The 18,796-nt window shown below is 46.8% G+C and overlaps 2 protein-coding genes across 6 annotated transcripts; one reads left to right on the top strand and one right to left on the bottom strand.

Moving 5' to 3' along the window:
- The first annotated feature begins 2,789 nt into the window (after positions 1-2,789).
- LOC120641284 (ultraviolet-B receptor UVR8-like) lies at positions 2,790-7,233 on the top strand. 4 transcript variants are annotated; one of them, XM_039917334.1, is made up of 9 exons: positions 2,790-3,048; positions 3,131-3,232; positions 3,325-3,777; positions 3,934-3,994; positions 4,906-5,030; positions 5,235-5,584; positions 5,650-6,042; positions 6,222-6,585; positions 6,703-7,233. In XM_039917334.1, exons 5-9 carry the CDS (start codon positions 4,983-4,985, stop codon positions 6,970-6,972), a joined length of 1,425 nt encoding a protein of 474 aa, XP_039773268.1. In that variant the 5' UTR covers positions 2,790-3,048; positions 3,131-3,232; positions 3,325-3,777; positions 3,934-3,994; positions 4,906-4,982; the 3' UTR covers positions 6,973-7,233. The 4 variants fall into 4 exon arrangements, with proteins under 4 accessions (XP_039773268.1, XP_039773267.1, XP_039773269.1 ...); XM_039917333.1 differs by having other exon boundaries at positions 4,906-5,144; positions 5,233-5,584; XM_039917335.1 differs by lacking the exons at positions 3,325-3,777; positions 3,934-3,994.
- Positions 7,234-7,354: 121 nt separating this feature from the next.
- LOC120641281 (protein STICHEL-like 2) lies at positions 7,355-13,045 on the bottom strand. 2 transcript variants are annotated; one of them, XM_039917328.1, is made up of 8 exons: positions 12,693-13,045; positions 10,082-11,754; positions 9,780-9,999; positions 9,331-9,519; positions 9,041-9,241; positions 8,250-8,952; positions 7,969-8,040; positions 7,355-7,682 (listed from the first exon to the last, which is right to left on the bottom strand). In XM_039917328.1, the coding sequence occupies exons 2-7, from the start codon at positions 11,636-11,638 to the stop codon at positions 7,974-7,976; spliced, it is 2,937 nt and encodes a 978-aa protein (XP_039773262.1). In that variant the 5' UTR covers positions 11,639-11,754; positions 12,693-13,045; the 3' UTR covers positions 7,355-7,682; positions 7,969-7,973. The 2 variants fall into 2 exon arrangements, with proteins under 2 accessions (XP_039773262.1, XP_039773261.1); XM_039917327.1 differs by lacking the exon at positions 7,355-7,682 and adding an exon at positions 7,706-7,870.
- Positions 13,046-18,796: the final 5,751 nt, after the last annotated feature.

Below are 18,796 nucleotides of genomic sequence, written 5' to 3'. Positions count from 1 at the left end.
ACGGTTCCGGCTGGTACTAACACTCACATTTAGTACCGGGTCTTAGTGCCCCTGGGACTCTTTTAGCCGGCACTAAAGTGTGCTAGCGATGCCGGTGCGCAACGGCTAGCGGCAACTTAGTACCGGCTGGAGCCATCAGTCGGTACAAAATGTCGCCGAGTTCATTTAGTATCGGCTAGAGGCTCCAGCCGGTACTAAGTGGAGAGGTCTAGTGCCGGCTCGAGCCACCAGTCGGTACTAATGCACCTACTATAAATCAGTTCGGCTTCTTCCTTCCCGGGCCAGCCATTTGATCGAGCTCAGGCTGCCTCTTCGCCATGGCGTGTTAGAGAGGAGGTGCTCTCGTCATGTGCATCCGAAAGTAAGGATTAGAAAATCCGAATGTGATTAAAGCTTCCATTCACATTTTAACATGAAGATTCCTGTGATACCTCATGCCCACCCACTTTTCTTCATCTTTCTATTATTACCTAGCCTCTGGAGTCGATCGGGAGAAAAAACTTCGTAGCCAGCCCCCATGCTTTTGGTATTATTATTAGCATCTCTCCCTTCTTACTTCAATACTAATTTAGCCATATGAACGACCATGTAGGACTTTCACTACACCTTATCGATTGGCTTCATCTTCCGCTGCTTCCCACTCAGTCTTCTACTGAAAAGAGTGGTGACCCCATATAGACATTCTTTTAAGGGAGGCTGGCTCCATACGGGAATGGTTTCCCCTTCCACCGAACTCCCAGCGCTACTTTTTCCGAGTAAATAGATTCCTCTTATTGGAGACTAATCCAATCCATAAGTAGTAGGGCTAACCGGAACTGAACTTAAAGAGCAGGGTAAGAGGCATAAGCCGCATAAAGTAATCAAATCGGGGATGAGGTATACCTTAAAACTCAAACCATACCGGCAGACATCGATTGCATTGCGTAAGTCTCTCAAGCTGAGCTGTATTACGGGCGAGCTAACAACTGGAATGAAAGAATCAGTTGACTTTACTTCTGCGGAATGGATTTCTTGTTGATGGCGGAGCGAGTGAGACAACTACTCACTTCTCGTATACGAAAGAGAGGATGGATGGGTTGTTTTAAATAGATAATAACAAAAAGAAATCAAAACCACCACCCACAAAATGTATTTCATTACACAGCCGAGGTCGATAGGAAACTAAGCTATAAGTAAATCTGTGTGCCATTCGTCTAGTTGTGCCCTATCTCTTGCAATCGCTCTTCTGTCAACTGGAAAGTCTCTCCATTGCGACCTATCAGCTGTCTTGTAAACGATTCATGATATTGAAAAATGAGACCTTTTTTCGAAGGTTGGAAAGTTTCATTCATTTAGTATGAGACCGCTTCACACCTCGCGGTGCTTACACCTCTCGCCTATCGAAATTCTATTCAAAAACCTCATACGAGAACTTTTATAGAGAAGGATTTCCCACGGCGCAACAATTCTTCCATACCAACTTAGCTGCCTGGCGCTGCTATTGGCATAACAATTGGTACACTATAGGTTGACCCAACCTAGTCCTCTCGTACTAGGGCTGGCTCCTCGTAGTTCTCCTTGGTGTTTAATGGTAGATAGGAACCGAACTGTCTCACGACGTTCTAAACCCAACTCATGTACCACTTTCATCGGCAAACAACCGAACCCTTGGGACCTTCTTCAACCCTAGGATGTGATGAGTCGCCATCACGACTCATTCGATAAGAGCTCTTGGGAGTCATCAGCTTGTTATCCTCGGCATACCTTTGGTCCGTTGAGTGAGAGCCCTTCTACACGGGGCTCGAACCGGATTGTTAGCCTAAAGCTAACAAAGAATTATTCCCGTCCCCTTTAAATCCAATCCCGGAACTATAGCTGAAAAGGATCATGCAGTGGATGTGTCGGGTTCGAAATTTGCCCCCCCATGTCCTGAGCAATTGGCAGAAATTTTCGCTTAGCACCATGGGGAAGACTTCTAGGCTATTGTGGGAGCTCCAAGGAAGCAGAAGCAAAACCTACTTTCTTTCTGTCCCAACCTTCATGGGTTCCTCCCTGTATGACATAATCCATTGGATTGGGGCAATGGTATGCACCTATGTTTAGTGTCTCCTCTCTCACTTCATTCTCTCTTCTTTGATGGTCATTATGTTTCGTTTCATGCTCCATAGTTAGAGGAATTTGTGATTTTAAGAAATAGTGAGAATGAGCACGAATTTTTTGATCTCAACATTGATTTGAGACGTATAGAACCGATGACTTGAACTTGAGAGAAGGTTCATTGGCTAGTTTGAATGTGGTTAGTTTATAATGATTTTTTTTCAATTATTTTCAAGTGACATGTGGTTATTTTGGTATAGTTGGTATACACTTTGGTAGATTTTGGTTGTGTACTTGTACGATACAGATAAATTTCAATTTGAATGTTTATGTGAATGTGAAATGTCAAACTGATCAATTATTGAAATAAAGATGTACATTTGGTATTTATTTTGTATTAGTATTGAATTATTTTGGCACTAATGATGTATTTATTCATGCTCACATTGAAACCATTGAATATGTCCAGTTAGTATGACTATATTATCATTACAATCCTAAGAATTTACCATATTGTGAAAAAAAAGTTTTTACTTCAAAAAAAAAGAAAAAGAAAAATGTTTTCTAGTAAATATACCGTGTTCGGTTGTTCGGCTGGTGCTCCAGCCCTACAGTATTTTTTTCTCATATCATTCCAGCTCCAGCCTCCAGCTCCAGCCATTAACAGTGTTTTTCTTTCACGCGAACGCAATGATGACTTCTACAACCTGAGCGAGTGGCGTCGTTGGGGGGTGATCGACCCAGCCTCCAACGCTCCACCTCCTTACCTCACCGCGCCGCTCGCCTTCGATCCCCTCCTACCCTGACGCCTCGCTCCCGCTCCGCCCAGCGGCTGCATTCCACCCGCCGCCGAGTTCGTTTTCGGGTGCGGGCGGCGGCCTCCCTCCACTTCGCTCACGCAATTCATCGAACACAGCTATGGCAGCAGCTGCCGGCGAGGCCAAGCTCGAATCCTTCCTCCAATGGCTGCAGGTAGGCCCCTCACCCTTCCCTCTACTCCAGCTCCCCTGCTCCCAAAACCATAAACCCCCCGACCCCTCCCTTCCCTTGGCAGGCCAACGACGCCGATCTCCGCGGCTGCACGATCCGCGCGTGTGGCGGCGGCAAGGGCTTCGGCGTCTTCTCCACCACCGCCCCGAGCTGAGCGCCATCGATGGTAGCGCTCCCTTCCTCTCATCTCCCCTCCCTTCCTGCAGTTGAACATGGCTCCATCAGGGTGCTGAAACGCGTGAGGCTGCGCCGGTGCAGGGGGGGTGGTGGTGGTGCCGCCCGACCTCGCCGTCACGCCGATGCGGGTGCTGCAGGACCCTCTTGTAGGCCCGCGGTGCCGCGCTCTTCGAGGAGAGGGGGGCGTCAACGACCGCCGCCTCCTCGTCATGCTCGTCCGGAGTTGGCCGGCAGCCGTGCCCGGCGCCGGCGGCCGGAGAAGATTTTGCGCGCGAAGAGCCAGTCGGCCAATTAGGAGGCGAGGCGAGGTGGTAAGGGAGAGAGGAAATGGAAGGGAGGATATGGACGAGGACGAAGGCTGGTGGATGGAATGCAAATACGAAGATTTGGAATGGTAGATATCTCAGAGATGGAGGAAGGAGCTGGAATGCTTTGAGAGAAAAATATTGTTGGGCTGGCTGGAGCTGGAGCTGGTGGCTGGAGTTGTGTGAGAGAAAATTAGCGCTGGAGGAGAGTAGACCGGCCGAACACAGTGTAAGAGATTTCCAGTTTCCGCCGAATAACTGACCTGAAAACAGATTTTTCCTAAAAACCCTCTAAAACCTTTATTTCCTTCTATATCAAAACTACCCTGTTTCTTTAATCCAAACAACCCGTAGTCCCATTCACCTCTCTCTCTCTCTCTCTCAGCCTTTATTCCGTGTCGGCGAGTTCTTCGCCGTCGACTAGCAGGCAGCCACCAGGGAACCAGGTATGCCAGCCCCACATTAGATCCTCGTGCGTGTTTTCAACCGTCTCTTGTGGTTTTGGGTAATTTTGAGTACTGGCTGATTTTTATTAGACGATCTTTCAATTCTTTTGAAGGTAAACTGAAAGGGGATATTCTTGGTCATCTTTTGATTTTTTTTTTACGATGCTACTATGTTGATCTTGCGAGGACCATGCTGCCACTTATTCTCTGATGAATAGATGGTTCCTTCCTTCTTCTTTAACCATGTATGTACACTTGTTTGGAGGGAAAAAAAAATAAACCTTGAATAATTACCTTGCTAGTGTTGTTGGGCACAATACCACAAGTGTTTCCCAAGGTTTGCTTGATTCTTTTTTAATTGGATTTTCTTTAATCCTTTTTATATATTTTTCAAGATTTCTTTTTGCTATACTTTGATATTCATCTTAGATTTGTTTCTGTTATATTTTGATATTCTTAGATTTGTTTTTAGTATACTTGGATAAGACGTACCTGACTAGCTTCAGTAATAATGATCTTGCTGCTTCTGCTAATTTCAGAGTCAGAATTGTTGACTTACCTAGGGTTGGTAAAAGGCAAAAGCCTAAATAATTTAGGGAACAAGCTCAAAAAGAGCTGGACTTATTTTATATAATTTTGAGCTAAGAATAATTAAAAGTTGAGGTGGATTGTGCGGGGGGGGGGGGGGGGGGGGTTATTATGGCTATGATCCATCACTGCCCCCTACTTGTACATTTGTAAAATACTAGAATGTTTGACTAATAGTTTTGTATATAAATGCATTTTAATAGTCTGTTTGTAATCCAGGAGTAAAATGATACTACCGAGTTGGGACATTGGTGCTATCCAGAATGTGTGATTTTCTGCTTCCTTTATTTTTTCTCAGCAGCTTCAGTTCTTTCCGATTTCAGGCACAAACTCATGCAGCGCCCAATGGATGCCACGGACAACAAAGCCTCCGCGGTTATAAAGCTCCATCAAACTGTGAATGAATTCAACTCTTCTCCATCAAATCCAGCAACGGATCACTCGCAGCGTAAGTGCAATGCAAATGAAATCACAGAGCAAATCCCACTCGTTGCAAACCCGTCCATTCTCCTCCATTTGCTCTCATCCTACAAGCTGAACCCTAATGATCTGGCTGCTTTGGAGACAAGTTTGAACAACCATTATTTGTTTCCAGTATTCGAATTTCGAAATGCTGCTTATGATGTCTATGACGAGATACAATGTTGTTCAGGGTACATGTAAATTCTTCAGAAGCCCTGCAAACTTTCAACCAGATGCTGCGTTGTCCCTTCCAGAACTTGCAGCACTTGATACATGCTGTCAGAAGGCCATGTTTAAGTCAATGAAGCATGAGGAAAAGGAGAAGTTGAAGCAGCGTTGTGGAGGCTCTTGGAAGCTCGTCCTCGGGTACTTGTTGGTCGGTGAGAGGAACTACCGGTGTGAGAAATCTCAGGTTATCGCTGGACAAGGACACAGTATTGTTGTCACTGCAAAGGGGGGTGTGTACTCATTCGGCGCAAACTGCTCAGGACAGCTAGGGCTTGGGAATACAGAAGACCAGTTCGAACCATGTCTTATTAGGTAAGGGATGTTGATTTTGCTAATGAAGAAATGTCCGCAATGTTAACAAACTGTTGTTCTTGTAGGTCTCTGCAAGGCATCAGAGTCACACAGGCCACAGTTGGGTCTAGGCAGACAATGCTTGTGAGCGACACGGGAAGTGTGTACAAATTTGGACAGGATGCTTTTGAGGGTTCGAGATCTTCTGGGACTTATACTAGCAGTCCTAAGTTATTGGAATCACTGAAAGGTATCTTTGTAGTTCAAGCATCTATAGGAGGCAAATTCTCTGCGGTTCTGTCTAGAGAGGGTCAGGTTTATACTTTCTCTTGGGGTCGTGAGGCGAGGCTTGGTCATGCTTCAGAGCTTACCGATGTTGAGCCTCGTCATCTCTCTGGACCGCTTGAGAATGCTCTTGTTGTGCAGATTGCTGCTGGCTATTGCTATCTCCTTATGTTGGCCTACCAACCGACGGGAATGTAAGTGTCGTTCCTTGACCCAGTACTATCCCTTGCTTGGCTTCTTACTACAGTTTTATTTTATCAGATAAGCATTTTCATACACTGAACAACCTTTCTTGGAAATTGTTTAGGAGGGCCATGAGCTCTTTTGATGTGAGTTCTCTTTGAATGAGTTGAGTTTGGGTGTCCATTTGCAGGTCGGTTTACTCGGTAGGCTGCGGTTTAGGAGGCAAGCTTGGGCATGGAGACACGGCAGACCTGGGGATCCCACTGTTGGTCCAACATTTCCATGAACTGGATGTAAAGCCACTGTCGATTTATGCAGGCGCTTTCCATTGTGCAGCTTTAGCACTAGATGGACGTGTGTTCACCTGGGGATGGAGGGGACACGGCTGTCTGGGACATGGTAATGTAGACCAATGCATGTGCCTCCCCGCGGAAGTGGAAGGCTTGAAGGACGTAAAGGCTAGGCATCTGTCAGCTGGCGATTACACTACCTTCGTCGTCGCCGATAATGGCGACGTCTACTTCTTTGGGCGTGGGGCAAGACTGCGTATTCAGGTTTGATCATCATCTTCCATGAGTCTTGAATAACTCTGAAGAAGTCATAGTAACAATCAACTACTGCATTAAACTTCTGAATTCCTGATTGTGCCGTCTCATCTCTCCTGCTTTCAGGTGGATGGCGAGGAAAAGGAAACTGTTCGTACTCCCAAGCTAGCCACTTCGATTGTTGCGCTGAATGAAAAGGTTGTGCAGATTAGCGCGACGAAGAGCGTGGACAGGATTAACCAAGGTTTGGGTTCCCCTCACACATTGGTCCTCACCGAGTCCGGCAGGCTGTACTCCTTTGGGGGAGGTACAAAAGGCCAGCTTGGCGTGATGCTTGTTGAGGGACAGAAAGGAAGGTCTACCCCAGATCGGGTCGACATTGATGGTCTCGCCTAGCTTCCCCGCCGTCGACCTCGACCATTTCCCATTCCTCATTGGTATGGTAGCTGCTGGTGGTTTCGGAACTAAGGCCTTCTGAAACGTTAGTTCTCGTGGCGACCTCGAACATTTTTTCACCCCATTTAAGAAGATCTAGCTCGCTCGTTTTAGAGTCTAAACTTTACTCATGGTGGACTCTTTTTTGGACGATGGACAGATGATGCCCTTTTGATCGGTTCCCATTTGATTTGAGTGGTACTAAGTTGGATCGCGATGCAATTGTTCATTCTTCATGTTCTGTTACAAAAGGTTGAATTGGCCTCAGTTCTACCACAAACCATCAGACGCCTTGAATATGCTAGTGGGGTTAATGAATTATAAAATAGCTGCACGAAAAAAATCCAGTTAAGAGATCATAGAAATGGAGATCGAGCATCAAATCGTCCTACAAAATTCAGTATACACGGTTTCATCATTGGCGTGCTGTACAACTGACCACTAACATTATTCCTCTCATAAAATTACCTGCATTACCGAGAAAATATCACTAAATGCAGCCTACCGATTAAACAGTAGTTTCTCAGTTCTTCAAGAACGTGATCTACACAGGCCCCATCCCTAAACTTTTCCTTCAAAATTGCCGCCTCAGCCCTCAGGTGTCCATGTCTCCAGATTAGGGCAAAATTGGTAAATGTTTGATGTGTTCCGTCTAGTTTGCTCATCTTTTACTGCAAATTCACAGATCCAAAAGTTTAGCTGAATGATTGAAAGTTACTGTTTTCAGCATTTTGTTGATGTTCTGCTATAATGATCCACTTTTCCCCCAGCAGCAATGCTTGAGCCGGTTGTTGCACTGGCTGTCTACAACTCCGCTTACAATAAAGCACTTGCTGATGTGGGGGACGCACTGGCAGAACTGGGGTCAACATGCCACATGAAACACTAGCAACCAGTAGGCAAGAACACTCTATTCATTTTTCTGACCAAGTAATGTGAAAATACAGAGTGATGTACCTCTGCTACATGGATTGTTTTGGGGCCCTCCAGCAGAGTAGATTCGAACCAAACCGTGAATTCTTGCTCCACCTGCAGAAGAAATAAAAGAGTTCAACACTGGTTCCACACATGACAGTAATGTAAGAATATGCAGTCACTGAAATTTATATGGCTAAATAGTTGCCTTTAATGATACACAGCTCTCCTGCGTATTCTCGGGAAAAAATAGTTGCCTGTAAAGAAGCATTAATCGAGATCATCGAAGTACAGTGGAATAACGCCAAGTTCAGATTGCTTACAGGTCGTCATCTCTTGAACTGTAAGTAGCCCGTGAATTTGACCTTGAACACTGCTCATAAGGCTCATATGCACAGAAGTACGTATCGAATTCCTTCTTAGGAAGGAAATCCATTTTGTTATGCGGCTGGATCCTCAAACAGATTGTGTGTGCTGCACCAGACGACAATAGCTTCTTTTGAAGCTTGAGCGTTCGTGAGAAGCAATTTGGTTGTAGGTCAGGCTCCTGGATGCTATCGAAACGACCCTGCTCACTGACACCCTTTGAGTAGTTAGTTTCTGACCTGCAAGTCCTAGTCAGGTCATCTGTCATGGATCTGTTTGACGTCAAGGTACTCCGAGCATCATCCTCACAACCATGGACTGTTGGTTTTGAATCAACACGTTGCATGATATATGGTGATTCCTGCTGACTGGAGGTGTAGCCTTTAAGGGGTGTCTCTCTTGCTCCAGGCCTCACAGCTTCATCTTCATCAGTCACAACTGAATCTGACAGCTCTTGCTTCCGGCCTGAGCAGTTGAGAAAACTGAATGATTGTCTCTTCAACCTAGCATCTTTCCTCACTGGACATGATACAAGTTTGAATCTGATCTCCACATTGCACCCAAGAACATGTTGTAAAGCGCATTCTATTAGGCTTTGCATATTCTGTCCTCTTGATAGGTGATCCGGGTGTCCAAATCCAACTTCTGCTATAGCCAACTCTGAGAATTTGTACATATAACATGTCATTTTCAGCACAATCCATATGACAAATTGAAAATTCAGTAGAGACGGTATACACTTTTTTACCTTCAGTAACATGGACCGATGATAGGAAGCCTTCTTTCCTGAGAAAACTTTTGGCTGACCTTGATCGACACTTTCCAATGGCTCTCCTCCATATGTTCTCAAGCTTAAGCCGCCTACAGTGTCGCTCAGAACAGTTGGACTTGTTGCTGTTACATGCCTGACAAAAATTGGAGCTTGAGTGCACCTTGGAAACCCAGTCATCTACAGTGGGATATGAAAAAAAAAAGGTTATCATTCTGTTCTGTCTAGAAATCAGAATTATATGTGATGCTGAGCTTTATTATGCTTACCTGTATATCCAGTTACCGACTGTGCATGCACATCATTCGGTTCAGCAACAAGGTTAGGTTCAGTGGAGCCAAACTGCAAAAGCGCAACTGTAACCCAAGTAGCCTGATTCCTTGATGTCCTCAATTGCTTTTCAGTTTCCGATAGTATCTTCAATGCATGTCTTAATTTCTTTATTCCAACCTCAGACACTGCATAATCATGACAGAAAAGTTCAGACATAAGAATGAAAACTTAGTGGAACAAATAGGTGTGTGTGGAGAGAGATCAAGATAAAATTATTCCTCGCAAAAAAAAGATAAAATTATAATCATGACAAACTTCCAACAATAAAAGTAATATGGTTCAACTCAAGCATCTTCAAAGTACTACTAGCATGCATTTTTTTTCAACACTAGAGAATGCTCGTGTCTCCGAGAAGAAAGAAACATGTCAAGGAAAGGATACTCACATGCATATCTACCCAAGAAACTTTTGCTGACTACACTGACTGCAGATTGACATCTCCCCGAGAGAATGTCCATAATAAGGTTGGCCAACTGAGAGACAAGCTGCAAAGGATCAATTGATGATCCCATAAGTTCTCTAGCTCGTCTTACAGTATTGGTGGTGTCGGATGACAATGCCAGATCAAGCAGTTCAATCAACTCGTCATCAGACACTGATCCTACCTGCAAATAAAAGATGCATAAACATGACAATATTGACTTTATGATTTGCTTAGAACGTGAAAGATAATAGTAGACAACTCACAAGTTCATGCACAAGAGAAATTGTGATCTTCTTCCCAAGCAAACTGAGTTGGTCAAGCATTATTTCTGAATCTCTAAGAGAACCATTAGACTTTGCAGCAATGAAGTACAACCCATCATGGTCAAATTCTAGTCCTTCTTCTATACAGATTCTCTCCAACCTGTAGACAATATCTGCAACCTTTATCTTTGGAAAATGGAACTTCTGGCAATGTGTGATGGAAGTGCGAGGCAGACTTTCTATGTCAGAAGTAATCATAATGTATACTGTATGCCGGTATGGCTCATCAAGACTCTTTAGTATTGCTGACCATGCATCTTCTTGCAAGAGATGGCATTCATCTATTATGAAAACCTTGAAGCGTGAAGAGTATGGGACAAGAGATGCACTCTTGAGAAGTGCCTTTACTCGACCTAAACGATCCATTTTTGCTGCATCAAGTTCTTTCACATCTCTACTCTTCCCAGAGAAAAGAATGACACACTCTTTACAGAACCCACATGGCCTTTGCTCTTCAAGAGAGACACAATTTAGAGCAGCGGCGAAAATCCTCGCTGTGGATGTCTTACCAGTACCCCGGGGGCCATGAAACAAGTACATTGGAGCAACTTTTCCTTTGCAAGAGGAATATAAGAGGGACTGAGCAACAACATTTAGGCCAATCAGTTCACTGAAGGACCGAGGGCGAAATTTCTGGCTTAAACATCTCGGTGTCTCAGTGTATGGTACATTACCTTGGAATGCTGCCTCAGTCCCATCAGTAGATAAGAGAGGTTGCTCTGGACCATCACTATCGGAATAAAGTTCTCGGTATTTTGACGCTCCTGACCAGCAGTAGCTTATGCCACAGCCACTAAAATTTGATCCAACAACATCATTCGACCTCAGTCGTGTATCCTCAGTTCCAGGCCCTAAAGTGCTTCTTCTTGACGCAACAGAGCGTGCCTCACTGGCTGACATACAAGGGCTGCCAACACGGCTCATCGCAGCAGAAGACTTGCTCCGGAATTTGTAGCCTGGCATTTTCACTTCTTCTTCATCCTTATCTGGAAGTGCAAATTTTGGTCTTTCATAAGAATTCACTTCCTCCTCTTCCTTCTCTGCACCCACATTGTTGACCATATTGTTTGCCAATTGTCGGATAGAACTATGATTCGAGTGGTTTGAATCCAATGACTTGCGGTGACCATCTTGGCGGACACGGTGAACCTGCTTGTTTCTTGGTGGGTTCAAGCCTCTGATCTTGACAGCAGAAGATTTCCTATACGATGCAGTCCTTGCATTTGGTGCCCGAAAACTCCGCTCTGACCCCATTGTAGCCTCCGCTCCCAGATCTTCATCTTCTTCATCCAACTGATGATGTACTGACCTGCCAAGATCCAAAGTCATCCCATTGCTAGAAGCAGTCTCCCAGATCATGTGATCAGAAGGAGATGCATACTTGCTCAAAGAATTTGTTGCTGGGTCCCGCAGCGATCTCACTCGCTTGAGCTGCACTAAGGTTCTTGACAGTGGAACATCCACGGAATGACGCCTCACATCCGTCATCTTGAACATGCACTTGTCCGTTCCAACTACCCAGCAATAATGAAAGATAGTATGTTCAATGTTGACATGAAAATGTGATCTTCTTTAGATTAGGACATGATCCATTGTGACAAAGTTATAGCAACCTGCAGAAAATCAGAAACAAGAACCATAAGAACACAGCTTACCATATTTCCACTGATGCTCCCCTTGTAAAGCCAACAAGGAGCTCCAAAACTTTGCATGGCTTTTTAGCTCAGACATCAATGCTACCATCTGCATGGCTTTTTAGCTCAAACAGAAAATGCCGCTTGCCCGGATCTCCAATATTAAATCCAGGCCGCGCCACAACTTGGGACAGATATAAGCATAATAAAAGAGAAAAATAAATAAAAACGTTGTGTTAAAGGCTATCTTAGCGCAGTCTTGGAGCATTTATATGCACTACTAGACCAGCCCAATAGAAGCGAAGTAAGAAATCTCCCGGACCCGGAGTCATTCAATAAGGACAGATCAAGATAGTACTAAAATAAAGTGCCTCATTTTGCTGTGCAATGGAATCAAAGAATCAGCCGTCATTTCCCCCCTTTTCTCACCGAAACGAAAGGTAAAACAGTGCAGATAATCCACACATTCTCTCCTTTTCTAACGAACGTGGGGCTCCCAAGAAAAAAAACAAACAGCAAGTGTGGAGAAAACAATCCAAAAAGTCAAAATCCCGCCCTAGCTTCAGCCCCAATAGCCTGTACTTAAAAATAGAACAGCTTTGCACAACTGCAAGTACCAATCACCAACAACCACTGGTACTCCAGAAATATCACATGACACAGAAAACAAAAAAAAATCCCAAACAAAAACTACTCGGAGAACAGCTAGGACCCCCCTTCTCAAGAACATCAAGTAGACGCAGGACTCAAAACACACACACACACACACAAATCTGTGGCGCGGCGTCTCCCCCATGGGCCATGGGCACGCACCGCGCCAGCATTCCGAAAGAAGCACGAGATCCGGCGGCGGGGGCAAGCAAACAACGAAGCGCGCGGCAAGGGAGGGCGCAGGAGAATGCAGGACGCCTTCTCACCAGAAGAAAACCCCTGGGCGGGCGCTGGGCGCACGGAGGAGGAGGACTGGCGGCGGCGGCGGCGGCGGCGGCGGCACGGGGCGGGGGAACGGACGGACGGGCAGGCCGCGTCTGCCTGGACAGCGCCGCGTGAGGCCTGCTGACCTGCTGCTGCTCTGGTACGGTGCTGCGTGGTAATGGCGGCGGCGGGTACAGCCCATCTACTCAGCTCGGCACCTCACTCACACACTCGGCGCAGCTGGAGCCTGGAGATGTGTGCGGGAGCGCGAACGTGAGCTGAGCAGGAGCCAGGAGGAGGAGCAGCGCGCGGCGTGGGTGTGGGTGTGGCCATGTGCTCAGTGGCAGAACGGCACGGGAAAGGGCCGGGCAGGGCAGGTTTTAGGGGAAGATTAAACAAGTGCGGTGGTCATGGCGACGGCACCCCCACAGCGCTGGGCGCCTGGGCGGTGGGGCCGCGGCTGCCTCGGGCACTGTGCCGGCGCGATGGCGTTTCTCTCTGTAGTTTTGCCGGAGGGTGGTGGTGCCGGTGTGCTGCTGCGGCAGGAGAGTGAGAGAAAGGCTGGTAGGCTTTTTTGTTTGTCAAGGTGGCTGGGCAAGAATGGTCACGCTCTTGGGTCTTGGCTCCGTCTCCGTGTGCTCCCTCCAACGTGACAAGCGTCGTTCTCATGTGCGCGCGGCACCCCCTCCGTACGTCTTGTTTGTAATTACAAGGCCCGGCGTGAAATTTTCTTGTTCTCATGACACTAACACCACACCAAGTAGAGTTTGTTCCTGCTCCTTTTGGATGGTAATTAAACTACTATGAGCTACGAAAACTTTTTGTGCGAAGCAAAACGTGCAAGCAATCCAAGTACAACAAGCACCTCGGCCGCTTCCTCGAATACCTGCCGTTGACAGGGTCCGCAGCGCAAATACTCCAGTCAAGGAATTTCAACGAGCTGTGCCATGAATGAATGGCCTGAAAAGACAGGAGTGACAAAGCGCGAGAAGACAACAGCACGTCCCGTCGCTGGCGTCGTGTCAATGCCCGGCGCCCCAGGACTTGAAGAGTGCAGAAAGACGAGCCGTAAAAATAGCAGGAAATTTTCTTCGAGAAGGACGAAAGCAAACAGTCCAAACAGTCCGACGGCGTGTGCTTGTGCGCCGCATCTTGGTTCGGGCATCGTCGCCAGCGCCTGCCGCTACCTCTAGCTCTAGGACGTGAAAGGCTAGCTAGGCCAGTAGGAGACGGTAGGGGCAAAGGCACCTCTGCTCTGCGTGGCTCTTCGGTTGCGCGGCGCGGTGATGAAGCACACACTTTGTACGTTAGTAAAAGATGAGGCATATGTTTGTCCATGAAATTATTAGCATTTATTTAACAACAACAATGGTACTAGAAGGGAATGTTAAAAAGTGCACACAAGTTTAGTGGAAGGAAGACAAACACCGACCCTATGCTTTCTCTGACAAGATAAAAGTGCAATTCCAGACTTATCCTTGACTGAAAATATCATATAGCCGTTTCTTTTTAAATGAGTGTCAATTTTTTATGGCACTGAATAGATATATAATGAACACATAACTCATGGTAGCATATAATAAAAACTAGTTTGACTTAGGTCAAACCTGGAAATTATATTATTTGTGGGTGGTGGGAGTGCTGGCGGTAGGTCAAGTACTCAAGTTTGATTGGTTTGTGCGCGATTAGTTTGGTAAGAGTCTAAGACAACTTGATAATGTACTTAGTAAGATTAGTTTTAGTGAGAGTGTCATCGACACAATTACCAAAATAGAGCCAGAGAAGTGTCACGGGATGACACTCTCACATTTCATGACATTTTCTCTCCTCTCTCTTCATAATAAGGTTGTCATGTCAGCATAATTAATATTTATGAGACTCCGACTGAGATTGATCTAAGTGGCAACAGACAATCTTTGTGTCCTAGGTGGTCGTAGCAGAAGGTATTGGCCTTGTTTGGTTCCCTAGCACAACCTGTGCTAGAGAACTTTAACCATTAATTACTGATATTAAATGAAGACAATTTGTAAAGCTAACTCCACAATCCCCGCGCTAGAAGTTTTGAAGAATCTAATGAGACCTTTGGCCGCGTAATTAGAGAATGGTTACTGTAGCTTCACTGTAGCCAATCATCAATTAATTACTGTCATTAGATTCGTTGTGGAAAGTTACACCCATTCTTAAAAAAGTTTCGCAAATAAACTTCATTTAGTACTCCATGCATGCGAGATTCTTTTTCTAAAGAACGCGTTCTAATTCTAGAATGTGCGTTCTACGACCAATCCAAACAGGGCCAATGCCAGCCAGGGTTTACATTGTACAGGACTCCTGCTAGAGGCCGGAAACCAAACACTTTGCGTGAAGAGAGGTGGTAGCTGAGACCTAGTGTAGCTGCCGGCTGCCGTGACACATTGCGGTACGCGCAGCCGCAGCAGGTGCGCGGTGCTCGATCGGCCGGCAGGAGACATCCGTGCTCTCCCGACCATGATGCGCCATCATCAACCATGCCCCAGCAGCTTCTGTTTGCTTTACATTACTTTGCTCCCCTTAAACCGAGCGATTATTATTGTATCTCTTAACGATGCTTCATCTACGGCAAATCCCAATGAGCGATGGAGCGAGGCAAGCAGAGATTAGAAGAGAGGAGCGAGAGAGCATCCGGCCACTGAACCAAACATGTTGTTGGGTACCCCCACACTGCAATGACTGATGCCGGCGGGCCGGCGCCCAGGGCTGCCCGCTGCCGCTGCGCGGCGTGGCGGCATCGATGATTGGGTCCTGGGCACGTGCCGAAAGCCTCGCTCCCGAAAGATTCTTCTCAGCTCCACGGCGCCACACTGCATGCCCGCCTGAGATTCACCGGTCACCAGTGCGTCCTGCGCTGCTGCTGTTTCTCGTGTCGTTTGTCCAATGCATTGTCCTCTTTCTGAGTGCACGACACGCGTCGTCACCGATCCTCCCCAGAGAAAAAAAAATGTGGGACGGCACGGCACGGTACGCTACGTGCAAGCTGAAAAGGCTAATTAGTTAGTTCTTGCTTTTCTTTTCCCCTTCGAAACGGAAATATTCTTCGTGCATTGGCACACTGCACAGCTAAGCTAGCGGATCTCGAGCTGAAGCCAGAGGTGGGTCGTCCCCCTGACCAGGTCGATCGTCCAAGTCTCGTCTCGTGGCACGCCGCCGCGGCCGCGGGGAACGGGACGGGGGCGGCTAGCCTCGCGCGGCCTCCTCCCCTCGGATTCTTGAGCGCCGCGAGCGACGAGGCGGCCCGGGCCGGGACCCGCATCTGCCTGGCGCCACGTGCGGCGGCGCGCGCCCGCCGATCGCTCGTGCGCGGCACGGTGGGTTCCGGATCGGCCGGCCGGCGCGCCAGAAGACGCCGCCCGCCGCTGGCGGATAAACAAAACGGACGAAAGGTTGGCCTGTCCCGTTGCCGCTTGTCGTCCTGGGTTCCCTCGTCGTCGCCGTCGCCGTCGCCCGCTCGTAGAACCAGGGAAGCGCGCGGCCTGCCGCTGCTGCTCCAACCGGACTCGACGGTGAATGCACGCTCGTGCCGTTGGGAGCTTGATCCTGCGCCGTGCGAACCTCAAAGTCTTCTTCACTGTCAAGTGCAGTTCGTTCGTCAAATAGTATGCTTACTTGATTAATTGCAAAGGTCTTCAGCGTAAATTGTTCGCCGTGAAGTGGCGTTTGTTTCTTTTCTTCAAAATCACTCGGGTGAGTGATAGCTGAGGGGGTGAGGGGAACTGCCGTTCGAGCGTATTTCCATTTTCCTCGCACAACCGATCGGCCCAACCGAATAAGGTGATGTGCCCGGCCGGCCCCTTTTATTTATACTCCGCTATGACTTCGGCCCAATCGCTTCACAGCCCATCAATTTCTGCTGCTCCTGCGCCGATCGATCCCGCTCCTTTTCCACCACTGCAGCTGATCCGTGAAGAACTTTACAATTTACAATCAGATAGTATTCGTGTGCAGTTCTGGAGGACTAAACTTTTACGGTACCGCATTAATGAGAATCGTATTATTTTAGAAGTATGACAATAGTTTATTTAAAATTAGATTTTTCTTGCGAATTAGCAGTATAAAAGAATTTGTAATTAGATTTTATTTAATATTTCTAAATAGAAAGATTTAAAAAAATACTATATTCAACACTTTTTACAAACTATCTCAATATCTTAACATAATATATTCAACATTTATCAAAACTTAAATCAATATTTTCTAAAAAATGGAGGGAGCTTCTTCTCCAATGGCGGCGGCAGCGGTAGGAGCTCCGACGGCCGCACAGGGAGCACGTCGTAGGGCGGTAGCGACGCGAGATGCGGTGGGCCAGCCAATTGCAGCGATCCCGCCCTGGCAGGCAGCGCAATGGGCGGCGGCGCGGCCGGTGGAGGCCCAGACCGGCGCGGGGCAGCACGGGTGGTGGTGGGCGCGGTAGCACGGGAGAGCGCGGGCCAACGGAGGTGCGACGCGGCATGCGGAGATGGCTGGCCGCAGCGACACACTAGGAGAAAGGAGGCAGCATGGCGCACGAGGAAAGGAGGCGGCAATGCACGAGAGGAAGGAGAAAGAAGAGGGTTGAGGGGGTGATAGATAAAGATCCAATGGGTGAGAACAAATCTTTTTTTAAAGATAGCAGAAGCACTGCTCTGTTGTAAGCATCTAGGCCCTCAAGATATGTTTCGGTGATTAATGACAACTATTATTGTGACTAATGAGTTTGTGCAGCTTAATAGATCATTATCGCTCATTTGGTCATATGTCAAAAGAGGCCCCTCAATTTCATTATTCAAAAAGGCGATCTCGGTATACAACTCAATTTTATGTCAAGACTAAGGATCTTTCTAGTCCTAAGTGTCATAAGGTTGAGAAGTACACTTAGGTTAGTATATGTTTTATAGTTTTGTAGTGATCGCACTATTAAGAGGGGTTAAGGCTAAGTAACTTGAGCATGTACATGATCATTTGAAAATAGATGCACACTATGGTCACTCAGGTTTCTAGAAGTTCAAATAAGTGGTTCTCAAACTATATCTCAAGAATATTTGGATTTCATTCAAGACTCAAATCAGAAAAGACAAAATCAGAAAAAGTCTATACACCGGTTTAACCGACGCTCTCAATTTTCTATACGTCGGTTAAACGAAGTCAGCAGAGTCTGGACAAATTCAATACACCGGTTAAACCGACGTGTTTGAAATTAACGTCGGTGCATTAGTCCAGAGTTGGTTTTTCCAGGGTATTTCAAGTTCTATACACCGGTTAAACCGACGCTGTTTAAATCAAGACGTCGTTGCAATTGACCAGTGAGATGGTTTTTCAGAGGAATTCAAAAGTTGTACTCACCGGTTAAACCGACGATAGGTTTGAGTTAACGTCGGTGCAGTTGTCCAGAGACTTGGTTTTTCAGTTGATCAGTGGACAACTACACTCACCGGTTAAACCGATGATACGTCGGTTAATCTGCCCAAGTGGTAACGGCTAGTTTTCAGAAGTGGCAGTTTACATTCACCAGTTAAACCGACGATGACTATTGGAGGGACGTCGGATTAACCGGCGCTACGCAGTTTTCTGGCAGCTTTTCTCCAACGGCTCTATTTGTGTGAGCTGCCTATATATACCCCTCCAATGGGTCATTTCGCCCACTCTTGACACCAGGCAACATCCATACACTCATACTATAGTCAAGAGCCACCTTGAGCTTCATCATTCACATACTTGTGCATTCAATCAATCAAGAGGCAAGATTAAGGACTTGAGTAGAGAGAAGCTAGTGTGCATCCGTTCTTGGTGATCGGTTCTTGCTCAAGTGAAGGCCTTAGCTTGTTACTCTTGGTGATTGGCATCACCTAGGCGATCTTGGTGATCGAGGTGTTTTCTCGCGGAGCTTGCCAAGGATTGTGGGAGCCCGGAGAAGAAGATTGTACGTGGCTTGATCTCCACCACGCCGGGATGGTGAACGGAGACTCTTAGTGAGCGCCCTCGTCTCGGTGACTTGGGAGGTGACAAGACTCTTTGAGAGTGTCACAACGTGGATTAGGGGTGTGTGCCAACACATCGATACCACGGGAAAAAATCCGGTCGTCTCTTGTTCACTCTC

Source organism: Panicum virgatum, chromosome 7K (assembly GCF_016808335.1).
Source record: "Panicum virgatum strain AP13 chromosome 7K, P.virgatum_v5, whole genome shotgun sequence".
Classification (NCBI taxonomy): Eukaryota; Viridiplantae; Streptophyta; class Magnoliopsida; order Poales; family Poaceae; genus Panicum; species Panicum virgatum.
Note: the sequence above shows the minus strand (reverse complement) of the source record. Positions and strands in the feature narration are given on the sequence as shown.

Bases quoted from the DNA above. Each gene is read 5' to 3' on its own strand.
- LOC120641284 (XM_039917333.1), top strand. From the start codon at position 4,916: ATGCAGCGCCCAATGGATGCCACGGACAACAAAGCCTCCGCGGTTATA. The intron at 5,145-5,232 runs AGACAAGTTTGA...ACAATGTTGTTC, and splicing joins TAATGATCTGGCTGCTTTGG to AGGGTACATGTAAATTCTTC. The intron at 6,586-6,702 runs GTTTGATCATCA...TCCTGCTTTCAG, and splicing joins GGGCAAGACTGCGTATTCAG to GTGGATGGCGAGGAAAAGGA.
- LOC120641281 (XM_039917328.1), bottom strand. From the start codon at position 11,638: ATGTTCAAGATGACGGATGTGAGGCGTCATTCCGTGGATGTTCCACTG. The intron at 9,520-9,779 runs GTGAGTATCCTT...ATGATTATGCAG, and splicing joins TTTCTTGGGTAGATATGCAT to TGTCTGAGGTTGGAATAAAG. The intron at 8,953-9,040 runs GTAAAAAAGTGT...ACAAATTCTCAG, and splicing joins ATCGGTCCATGTTACTGAAG to AGTTGGCTATAGCAGAAGTT.